Source organism: Rhinoderma darwinii, chromosome 6 (genome assembly GCF_050947455.1).
Source record: "Rhinoderma darwinii isolate aRhiDar2 chromosome 6, aRhiDar2.hap1, whole genome shotgun sequence".
Classification (NCBI taxonomy): Eukaryota; Metazoa; Chordata; class Amphibia; order Anura; family Rhinodermatidae; genus Rhinoderma; species Rhinoderma darwinii.
This window is the reverse complement of record NC_134692.1, coordinates 32,345,998-32,358,612: the sequence shown is the minus strand read 5'-3', so window position 1 is coordinate 32,358,612 and position 12,615 is coordinate 32,345,998. Positions and strand designations below refer to the sequence as shown.

At 39.9% G+C, this 12,615-nt stretch overlaps 1 protein-coding gene across 2 annotated transcripts in view; it reads left to right on the top strand.

The window, feature by feature from the left end:
• SLC25A12 (solute carrier family 25 member 12) overlaps positions 1–10,794 on the top strand; it is a 132,853-nt gene extending 122,059 nt beyond the window's left edge. For both annotated transcript variants that reach the window (XM_075829454.1, XM_075829452.1), the window contains exons 15-18: positions 1,836–1,974; positions 6,130–6,288; positions 7,491–7,581; positions 10,158–10,794. In XM_075829454.1, coding sequence (XP_075685569.1) covers positions 1,836–1,974; positions 6,130–6,288; positions 7,491–7,581; positions 10,158–10,353 — 585 coding nt within the window. In that variant the 3' untranslated portion in view covers positions 10,354–10,794. The remainder of the gene's footprint in view (positions 1–1,835; positions 1,975–6,129; positions 6,289–7,490; positions 7,582–10,157) is intronic.
• Positions 10,795–12,615: the final 1,821 nt, after the last annotated feature.

Here is a 12,615-nt window from a genome sequence, read left to right as displayed (position 1 = left end):
TTATCCTATCCGGATTAGAGGCAGAAGCCGGGATGTTAAAACCATAAATAGCATTATGCATAATTTTGAAATACGACTCCCTCCATCTCTCATTTATAATGTCCTTTCGAACCGTCTTCCACCCTTTCAATATAACTTCCGCAATATCCGAATCCCCTGTCAATCTTTCCCACCTTTTATAGCAATCCTTAGGATTCTGCTTAATGACTCTATTTCTAATGATGTTATATAACGAGGATATCGAAGCTTTTTCCACTCTCGGGCCTATAATTTCATCAAAAGTGTGTACTAACACTTCCTCGTGCAGCGACTGCAACCTCTCTCTGCAAAACGCTACGATCTGCATTATGGGAAAATTATGTTTATCAGCCAAATTGTATCTGTCTTTGATTTCCCTCATCGTAAGCCACCTTGGATATAAATATTTTTTTTAATAAAAACCTATTTAAAAGTTGCATTAAATCACATAATACATTATTTTATTGGAAAAATAATTAATTCAAAGGCTTATATATCCTTTCAAGACATTTTCATCTCAAGACTCACCCTTAAATGATTGAAATTAGTTTCTTAGTCTCATACTGCTTTCTCTATGATCCATTACGGTTCATGGTCATGTGATGGACACACAGGTGCACGGCTCGTTACATTATGTGTATCAGAACTGTGTCTTCTGATGATCCCAGCACCTGTGTGTCCATCACATGACCAGGGACAGAATTTTATCCACTAGAAGTAAACAATAAATGTTTCTACTCAATAACAACAAACAGATCTTGAAATCCGTGAGGAATTAATACAGAACTTATATTGGAAAATTGTTTCACTTTTCATTATAGAAAAAAAAAACAACTCTTTGCTGAAACTGGACCACCTCTTTTAAAGATGTCATGTCTCCTGTGTAAAGCTCATTATACTATTTTATACTAATATTAAATAATTGTTTATGGTCCAGCCGGCAGACTATGGAGAGGGGTTGACTTGGATCACATCATGGAGTACAGCAGTTTTCTCACACATTTTTAGTCCTGTTGCTTTCATGTGTTTCGGGGAGATTTTGATTTTCCAAAGGGGACCTGTCATCAGGACTAGAGCATCTTTATAATGCTTTATCAAATTTGAACTAATAGATACAATTGTACCCACTAAATGGCCTCATAAAGTGCCAGTTGGGTTACCGGATCAAGTTAACCCCTGGCTGGTAGCCCTGTTTCCTGAACTTCAGCCTAACAGGAAGACTCAGGTGAGGATGGGTGTGGGCAAGATATTATTGGAAGACCATTTAATGGGCACAGCTGCTCTCCGGGAAGTTTATGTTGTCAAACCATCTATAAGATACCCCAATGTAAAGGGGCCAATGGAGAATAGTATTGTTACCACTATAACATTTGCTTGTGTATTTAGAGCCTTACATGCGTACAGGAAATAGCGGTGAGTGAATAAATATATTGGGGCAGATTTACTATAGTGTCGGGGTGTAGAAAATGTAAAAAAAATACAGCAAATTGGAGCAGTTAGGCGCAGTTTTGATGTTTGCACCTCACTAAACACTTTTTAAAAATGTTCTGAAAAGGGGGTGAGACTTAGTGGGAATGGGACGTGGCTTGCTGAAAAAAGGGTGTTGCTTAAAATGCAACAATGTGCGCAAAAAAACTGGCACAAAATTCTGACGCAAAATAAGCCAAATCAAAAGTGGTATAAGATCATGCAAGTTGTGCCAAAATGATTATGCAGTGTGGGCCTTCTGTATTTAGTTGGTGCTATAAAAAAAATTATTCTAAAAGATGATAAAGAAGCCACCAAAGCGAATGCAGTAATTTTAATGCTTGTTGCAGGGTGCCAAAGCCTGTTTCCTGCGCGACATCCCGTTCTCTGCCATCTACTTCCCGGTCTACGCACACTGCAAATCTCAGTTTATTGACGAAGAGGGACACATAGGAGCGTTACAGCTACTGACAGCTGGTGCAATCGCAGGTAAGACCCTATATTTAGATTTTTCTTCCTTAGCAAGATAACTCTGTTTTTGTTAATAGAGAACATGAAAATTGTCCTCATCAGCCCGTTTATACAAAAGCTGTATCAGTCACCACCAATGAGCAGTAAATATATGCTCACGGTGGGTGATGTCGTTGTTTTAATGAGCGCTAATTGCATTAGCATAACTGGTGTAAACAGCTTAATGTCGTTCTGCGATTTGGTGCAGCATTATGGGTGTCCATTTGTAGCAAGCTTCTGTCAAAAGCAGCTTCTGAGATGTTCAGGTCGTTGGAAAATATTTTGGTAGAGAAAACTAGGCGGCTGATTACCTGATATGTGTAGTGTTGAACGCTGTTGGTGCAGTTTTGTGATCCAGATGAACCCAGAATGATGGCCTAACACTTTCTTCTTCTTTGGGAAAAATATTTTTAAAACTGTTAAAACAGTAGGGTGCAGTATTCTATACAAAATATATTCTCAAACGGTTTCGAAATTATCTAAATCTTATACTTTTTAAATGTATTAATATTTATCTACAAACAAATTACTAAAAACAAAACCAAACTGAAAATGTCAAGTGGCAATGACATTATGTTGGTGCAAAGTCTCGTTCTGCGGTGCTGAGTGTAATAAAAACTGTTGCATGATCCCAGCAGAAAACCCAAGTTCCAGCGCTGTGGTGCCTGTTGGCACATTTCAGTAATGTCTTAACACAGGTGTTACTGGTTTACCAAATCAACAGCTAGTGAGTCACATTCGGGAGTCCAAGAATTACCTGCATCTCCCAAGCCACTGGTTAGAAACACTGTCCTACATTCTCAGACTTAATACATCAGAAAGCAAAGCAAACCCTTCCTTGCCCCAAGGGTAGTTTTAGCCAATTTTGCCACCTGGAGGGTATGGAAATTTGATATTCTCTCTGGATTACATACCCTTCATACTACCCTCTTGTTGCTCAGAACAACAATATTGGACATACGCTAAATGTTTTCCTCTTTTACAGTGCAACTTTTCAGCTGTCAACCACCCTTACTGTAAAGAACCCTTTCCTATATTGATAATGAAAAACGTATCACCTCCATGTGCAAATTATGCCCCCTAGTTTGTGGAATTATTCGTTTGCATGCCATTTCTTTGCACTGACCTTGTATGACTCCTCAACATTGAAATTGCAACATCAAGAAGGGCAAGCCGTAAGGTTATGCAAATCAAGGAAGTAGCAGGTATACCGATGTGGCCATCTTTATCTTGACTCTGATAACTTGCTCTGCAGGTGATATCACTCAACAAAAGCTATTGAAAAATCAAGATAAGAGATCTAGCCACTGTTTGTTTAATGCGTTAAAAGTCAAAGTAAAGACAGCTACATCTGTAGCTAAAAGATCTTCACATTTTCAATACCTATCTCCAATCTATTGCTTGTGGGAAGGGCAAAAAAGCCAGATTGGACCTCAAAAATTAGATGTTGGATGATTGTGCGATGCCTCCTATTCGACAACATGCCAGTTATCGTCACTTGTCGCGAACGGAGAAGGACAGTATCCTTGAACTGACCTTGGTTTATCACTCGCTACGTGCCTAGGCCGAGATGTCAGCACTGTTCAACGTTGCAAGTCCTGGAGGTTAGGAGAACAACAACAAACGCGAATGGGTCATAGTGATCCATTCTCTACTGAAAGTGAAATTGGATGCCCCAACCATGCCTTGGACAGCAACCGGTTTCAACAAACCATCAGAAGGCATTTGCACGACATTGGACTATGAGCCAGACGTCTAGCTACAGGTATTCCATTCACCACACGCCACCGCTCTCAAAGGCTATCATGGTGCACAGCAAGACGGTAATGGAGGCTGGAATGGAGGTCTATCCTCTTCATCGATAAGTCCCGCTTTTGACCCAATGATAGCCGGAGATTAGTCTGCAGAGCATGTGGGCAACGCCATGAAGAGGCTTTCAAAAGGGAACGTCAGACCGGTCCTACTCAGGTACACTAGCAGCTAGGCATTACATTAATTTGGTCATGGAACCAATGTTACAGCCATTTCTCCAAAGTGTCCCAGAAGCCATTTTTCAACAGAACAACGCCAGGCCGCATGTTGTTCATGCTACTGGAGCAGCCTTCGTGGCCTAAACGTGCTACCATAGCCTATGACATCTTCGGTCTCCCATCGAGCACATCTGGGACGTCATTGGTCGCAATTGCAAAAGGGAGCTGCCAGCGGCCAATCGTGATGATTTGTGCGCGCAAGTGCATTCAGCGTGGCATAACATTCCTCAGACAACCAATCATAACATCATCGATAGCATGCCATGGCGCATATTTCTGTGCGTGTCCCTCATACCCGATACTGAATAAACCAAGATATTTGGAATATTTTGCTTCCATTTTTTTATCCTTTCCATATCATTAACATGTCCATCGATCCTGTGATTTCTACAATTCCACAACTTTTCCTTCTTGGTGTTGCAATTTCAATGTTGAGTGTATTTATAGAAGTCCGGTTTTTCATTTCACCAGGCTTTGTAAATCTTGTAAGACATTCTTTTTTTTATTATTATTGAAATTCATCTACTATTTTCTTGCCCAGGCTGCCAGCTTGTTCAGGTCTCTCGATTAATATTTTTAACAATGAAGTTTTACAAATTCGACATAATTTTGTAAAATCAGCAAAAAAAATTACATAGAAAGCAATGGTCTGTCTGCGACCTGAAAGGGGGACCCCCCCTCTGTTAATTTATACATTTCTAATAGGTAATTTTAAAAAACAATTTTCTACACCAGACAATCCCTTTAATATGAGAATTGCGAGCACATACTGCTGAATTTTGCATTGACCTAATGACTGCTTGTAAAGATTACTTTGGACAATGTTTTTTTTTTTTAGTTCAAAAACCTATTATTTATTTTTTTCTTTTAATACTGGTTTTTATCCGTGTATCTTCATGACTTGAGCGCAGGCAAACATTACGAGCTTCGGATGGTAAGAGAGCAATGGGAATAATTTTATAATGAGCTCATATTAATACAAAACGCATCATTCGTCAACTGAAATGTTGAGTGTAGACTTCCATGTTTATGGTCCTTGGCTCAGATTTTTTTTTCATTTTACTACATAATAAAACATGAATTGTGCCATACATTGGAATAGTTACAGACCATAGAAAGCTCAGTTTGTATATTCATTACATAAGAACTATATCAATTTCCTCTTCCTCTCTGATAAAAACTAACCCCTTCATTCCACTGCTAGTTCATGGAAAATTACATAATTCCTCTTCTACCCCTTCCATATGTCACATTCTGTTTCCCAGGAGTCTAAGTGACATATTTGAAGGCACTCAAGGGAAATAGGTGGCGCAGACAACGGTCTGTCCTCTCATATAAACCACATTGTGTTCAAGTACTGGAACATCCTGACTTCCAGGCAAAGCAGGGCAAAAGCCACCTCATGCCCGGGGCCAAGCTGATGGCAGGATGCGGCAGCTCTGCTTCCTGCTGACCAGTCATAGAGGTGGCATTGTAAATCTTTTTCTAAAAAGCCATCTATTCATCCGCCTGTTAGCAACGCAGCATTCCCCGACTCCATTGAGTGGTACTAAATAACAGAACCCCCTGTAGATGGGAGTAGAGCAAGGGCACGCAGCCCATACACCAAGAAAGAAAATGATTCAGGTAACAAAAAACCCAGCAAGCGTTATAGACGGATCCATCATCAGAATTCTCTCCTTACGGACATGCTATAGATAAGCTATTCACAGCGCCTCTGTGTGTGACATAAGCGTGGTAATCAATTTGTGTATCCATTAAGCACACTTTGTTTAATGCCTGGTGTGTGTAGCAATCCTAACAAGCATGTAATTTGGTATCCAAGGAATACGTCTTGAGACACATGGATTGTGTCACAGAAGAGCGTGCTATAGATTTATAGACTTCTCAGCGGTTGTGTGTCGGGAAATCATTTTTCGCCTTTAAGGAAGCTATATGGCTTCCTTAGATAATATATGAGGCATATGCATAAAATGTATATTTTTCTTTAGTCTGATATTGACAGCATGATAGAGATCTGAACAATTATCCAACATCCCAGGAATTCCCAGAGCTCCTCTAATGTTCTTTGTGAGTAAATCTCTTTTTTTTGTTTATTGGCCAGGTGTACCTGCAGCTTCTTTAGTAACCCCTGCTGATGTCATCAAGACGAGACTGCAAGTGGCAGCTCGAGCCGGTCAAACAACATACAATGGCGTGATCGACTGCTTTAGAAAAATCCTCAAAGAAGAAGGAGCAAGGGCATTCTGGAAAGGAGCCGGAGGTTTGTATCATTGCCGTAGCTTTTACTAAAGCTCAAAAAAATTCACCAGTTCAATCCCGTGAGAATGCAGAAAATCTATTCTGTTGAAGTGGAAAATAGTGAGGATCGGGAAGGAAAAGTTCAGTACTTTGCAGTATTGCATATATCATATTAAATTGCAGTGTGAGGAAGTAGACAGGCCTCTTATTGTGGCGTTTCTATACGGGCTGAGAATATTGCATAGCTTTTAATGTAATTTATTGTACATAACTTGAAAGGCTAAAAAATATTACTTACCCTAAAAATCAATAAGTCTGTAAAGATGAGCCGTTAATTGTCAGTTTTGTAAATAGATTCAGCTGTTTCATGGTTATATCTGTTAGGGGAAAAGTTATGGGACAACCAGTATGGCTGCCACAACCTCTCCCACAAGGGTAGTTCCCAAGCTTTTGCACATTTTTTTTATTGGTATATGTGTTCTTAAATGGCTTATAAAAAGGCAAGTATGACATTCAGGAGTCTGTGGTGATGAACTCTGGGGGAGGAGTAATGGCAGCCATATTGTTTATGGCCCAATGAACCCAAAAAACCATATAACCTAATTGATAAAAGAAAAGAACTCAAGGACGTGTTGGTAAATGATGAAATGCTGAAGGGGTTCTTGAGGAGCAATTGGGATCAGACTGGCTCAAGTTCTCACACAGTAATGAGCTTCTAATCTAAAATGGGGCCCAAAAGGTTTAGTAGAAGACCCCCATTTGAAGCCGACTTTGAAACAAATTGCTTTCTGCCAGGCCCTATTTTTGTAGGGGGTTGATTTACAAATAACCTTGGAAACGATATTGATGATATATCCACATATAGTTGAGATCTAGATACTCTGTAAAGATAGAGGGTTGACCCTCAGAATCATTTCTTCTGGTGGCCCCAAGGTACCCTAGTTTGACACAATGGGAGAACTAGACATGCTTGAAAAGTGTTTCGAAGATTCGAAAAAGGGACTGCTTCCCCCCCCCCCCCCCAGAAACTGCGCCATGCCTATCCATAGGCTGTGTGTGGTATTACAGCTCAGTCCCATTCATTTTAATAGAGTGAAGCTGAAATACCAGATACAGCCCATGGATAGGAGTGGCGCTATAGAATAAACCAGTTTCTTAACAGTAAATGCTATATCTATGTCCTCTTTTAGTCATATTGAAGATTGTATCGTGATCTTTCTGCAGCTCGAGTTTTTCGATCGTCCCCACAGTTTGGCGTGACCCTGGTGACCTATGAACTTCTGCAGAGATGGCTGTATGTTGACTTTGGTGGGATGTAAGTATTATAGAGCTGTTTTTGTGTACATGCTGTGTTTTATGTATAGCTGTAATATATGTCTGATTTCTGAAATGCTAACACTGCCTGTCTGTGCTTAATATAGAACTTTTTTTTTTTCCGGTCCCTGGGTGATTTCACTCTAGACATATGACACGAGAGGCATGACTCTCTGAAAGTCTGGATTCCTGTGCAGAATGATATCAATTCATAGTCTGAAAAAAAAAGCTATCATTTAGCCGAGCACATCTCAAATTGAAACTCTGTCCTTTAACTAAACCCATTTTCCTTTCTCTCCTCAGTTCCATACTAATGAATGTCTGATAACTTCCACAGGTTCTAGAAGTAAAACTAATACATGTATAAAGGTGTTCACAAAAAAAGATCCTCATGGTTGAAAAAACTATGAGCCGCATTATTTTATATAGTGCAAAAAATAGTCCATTGGGTATACAGTGTATATAAATGTTGTAAATTGTAGCACAATCCCATTTATATCACAAAGACAAGGAAATTTAACAAATTCAACATCATATGGCAAAAGCAAACTCCTTTTGTTAGTTTTTTATATATATATATATTAAATGAGTTTTCCTACCAGGACATCCCCTGTCCATATGTTATATCGCCAGGCGTTTCAGTAGCTGGACCCACGGCAATCTGCATCGGCCTAATTTTCAGTAGGGGTTGTAGTGGTGAGACACCCCCCCTTTAGTGACTGATCATGGGTGAAGGCAACCTACATTTTTTTGATGCGGCACAAAACTATAGTACCTGAAAAGGAGTTGTGTACCCTAATAAATACAGCATGAAGAAATAAACCTACTTTGAGGTTTAAATATGAAGATATAAAACTAATGATTGAGTGGATACGAGGATCACAGAATAAAAATCAAAAAAACAAAAACCTGCTATAGTGTATCTATAGTACACTTTAACCACTATGATACCCCCACATGTAGGTTATTATAGAATGAAAACACATCGCTAGGAGGAGGTATTACCAGTACTATAGTTAGAGGCTACAATATATGAAGTCACTAAGTCTAACCGGAGGAAGGAATGTTTATCATGAATTACTAGCGCCATATAAATTAATTATGATCATGTTTTGTATGTTCTATTACAATTTATTGATTTAAAGAGAACCTGTCACATATTTGTTATCCCTATGTACTGAATGTTTGTTAACAGAATTAGAACTCTAAGATAAGCTGTGCCCAACAATGTGTGTCATGTGACTGGCTGCAGCCAATGGTCGTGAGGCTGTGGTGAAAGGGAGGAGAGAAAGTCTCACCTGTTGCATATCATATATATAAGTGTTTTAATCCATATCGGTGTGTTGTTTGTAACTGTAGGTTAATATAACAGCTGTATATACACGGACGACCCATGCAGACAACACTACTTGCCATGCCTTCCAACTTTCAAGTATTGCAAAGAGGGACATCTCCTGTGGCGGCAACTGTTTTTCAACATGAAGCCATGCCTCTAACCCTGCCTAATCCACACCCATACACACCCTGTTCAGCCCACACAGTATAATACCCCCATAGTGCCTCCCCACCGTACAATGCCCCATAGTGCCACCAGATAGCATAATGCCCCCAAAGTACTTCCCCACACACACAGTATAATGCTCATAGTGCCTCCCCACAGTATAATGCCCCCATAGTGCCCCTGACAGTATTATGCCCCCATAGTGCCCCTGACAGTATTATGCCCCCTTAGCAGCCCCCACATACAGTATAATGCCCCCATAGTGCCTACCCACAGTATAATGTCCCACTAGAGCTTAATAAAAATAATAAAATGAATATTCACCTAGTCCCGTTCCCACGACGTGTGGAGGACATCTCTCAGAAGGTCTCCTCTGGTCTGTGCTCTGTGTGATCCAGCGCAGACAGAATCTGGACTGTCCCGCTGGATCTGGGACGGTTGGGAGGCATACTACTGGCAGCTCGTACATTTCATCACAACGGAACATGTGCGGGATTCAAACAAAATGGCCCCCGCCTTCAGCAGAACAGTCTGTAATATTAATGTTCTTGTAGACATTAGGATTATCTGAGCCATAGGTTATAATCATAATTACAGCTTCTGCTGCTGGTGACCGGTTCTCATTAAATAAGTTCTACAGTCTTGTGTCTACCATGACAATGTAATACTACACTGACCATCACGGTTATGAATTCTACAGTAAGAATCAAGGCTTTTTCACAATATATAGGTGGTTATCAGTGTGACATTCTCTACGTCAATGAAAATAAATCTAGGATTGTGTTGGTGTGTGGATGAATGGTGTATTCTAATGAGGAATTCAACCTGGTGTCTGTGGGGTCACAATATCCTTGAGAACTGTCCAAGTAAATCAGCAAGTCTCGTGTCTAAATGTTCCATGCTTAGGCCTCTCTCCGAGCCATATAATAAAGCTTTTGAGCTTAGTTCATTCAATAAAATAAACCGCTTTATAACCCATGGTTTCCTGATTGCCTTATGTTCACGCCATGAGTTATAATAAGATGGCACAGTACCGACTTGTTTATTGATAGAAGTTTTTTGTTTTCTCTCTGCAGCAAACCCTCCGGGACAGAGCCTTCTCCGAAGACGAGAATCTCCAACCTGCCTCCAGCACATCCAGATCATATAGGTGGCTACAGACTGGCCACTGCGACCTTTGCCGGAATAGAGAACAAATTTGGCCTATACCTGCCAAAGTTTAGATCTCCTGTTGTGGCTCCTGCTCAAGCCAAAGCCGCACCCTCTGTATAATACAGGAACGTCTATGGGTGCCACACTACATAAGGTGCAGCATCTCTCGTCAATTGCATGTGAGTTTATCCGAGCGGCTTGTCCCATTTTCTATAATATATCCATTTGTTAAGAGGTGAATCACCCGTTTGCACAGAAGAGGTTACCTGCTTCATTCAGCACATAGAATGTATCTTTGTTTCCAAAAAGAGTGCATGTGTTTTTGTTTTTTAATAGATGGCTTTACATAGCTTTGCACTTACTGTACATATTGTACATCTGTACAGACGCCGCAGCTCATAGGATATCTGTTACTCTTTGAACTAGGGGTGGCGGAAAATGTACAGGACATATTGGAGGTGTTTTAATAAGAACCATGGAATAATATAATGTATTATGATTTCAGTTAATCATTTACTCATTTTAATGTATTTTATGGAAAATAAATCATTAATGTTTGAAGATTGCCTTTTATCTGTGTCTATGCGGAGTGTGGATCAACCCTCACGACAAGCTGCTGCGGCAGCATTGTATTATTACTGGAGTAAGTATAGAGTTGGTGACCATGTTCCTCAAAGATTTTTTTAGTCTTTCGACTATCTGTGCACCACAAAAGGGAGTATTGTATAAATGTTAAATCATATAGGTAGGACTGCAAACGAACTTCTGGAAGAGGGTCCAGGGTGTTGAAACATAGACAGAAAAGTGAAATTTGTAGCCCTCTGTCAAGTAATGGTTATTGGGGTTTTAGTTAAAGAAATAATTTTCTTTAATTGAAAGCATAACTCCACCCAAAACTGATGCCCCCCTGCACAATAAAGCAAAGTTTAACCTACCATGAACTTGTGGCCTTCTGTGTTGGGTCCTTAACTTAAGGGAACATTCTGGGCAAAACTGATAGTGTAATGTTTAGTGCAGGGTCTGAGGGGGTGGAGCATGACACATTCTCTTTTTGCTGTTCTTTTAATCCCTCGGGCCACTACACTAAGCATAACACAGCGTATATGTGTTTCCTAAAGTATTCCTTGCAAGCCTGAGGCAGAATTTGCAAAGACACCCATGAGAGAAGTTCTTCCGTACAACATGATTCAGCAGGAATGTGAGCATTTCACAAAACTTTTTCTTTTCCCCGATGTTGGGATCGGTTTCTGATCTGTTCTCCTGTCAGTTGTTTCTCATCAACATCGCTGACAGTGGGAATTTCATGTGAATGAGTTGCACTGTTTCGCTTTAATGGGGCTGAGATGCAATACCAGACACAGTCCATGTACACGAGTGGCACTATTTCCAAAAGAAAGTACCATGGTTTTCTAATCTCATACAACCTCTTAAGGAGTATTTATCTTTAATGGGTGGCACAAAAAAAAACTAATTAAATCCAATGGTATTATTTTATTTGTATTCCTTTTTTTGAACAGCATTGTGCGATATTGAGCCTTCTACTGTACGTGAAGACACATTACATACGTAAGAAGTATGTAAGAGCTAGAAATATCTCCATATCTATTAATAATTGATTAGATTGTCATTAAACAGTTCTAACGGATTACACCTCCTCCGGATAACACTGATCTCATTTACAACTCTCACAGTAGACACATTGCTCATATAACGTCGTTATATTATTCTGTATTTAACAAATTAAGGGTTTTTACAAGGCAATAACAGAGATGTCCACTCTATTACATAAGCTCCATTTGCACTGAACAATGTCATGCTGGGCCTTCTCGCTGAAAGTAATTATATTTGACATTATGTTTAATGTAATGGCCTAAGAGACCTGTTCACACAACGTCTCGGACCAAAACATTTCTAAATATTATTCTATCCCCCAACATTTTCTGTCCTTTTCTAAAATCTCAGGATGCTAATTCACTTGTGACAAACACTCATTCAACAGTTGGAGGTAGGAGGAGGGGACGGCTGGGATGGTCGGTGTTAAGCTTTAGGCTTCCAGTGACCGATTTGATCTAACTAGTGTGATGTTACAAGCATTGTGCATCATGTCAGCACCAGCAACAAATGAATTCCTGCTGGGATGCCAGTACTAGCAGAAGTAATATAATAACTTGTGTCTCTGTAGCGCCTTTCAATTCCAAAGTACATTATATTTCTGCTTCAGAGGAATTCACTCAACCATCGCAAAGCTGGAACACTGCGAGATCTCCTCCTGGAAACTGGAGAACTCAATCCCCAAGTAACTACCTGGCCACTCTCAGACGTTCCATCATAAAGATAATCCAGGTTTAGGATAATTAAACTATAATTGCCAATTGTCGCTCA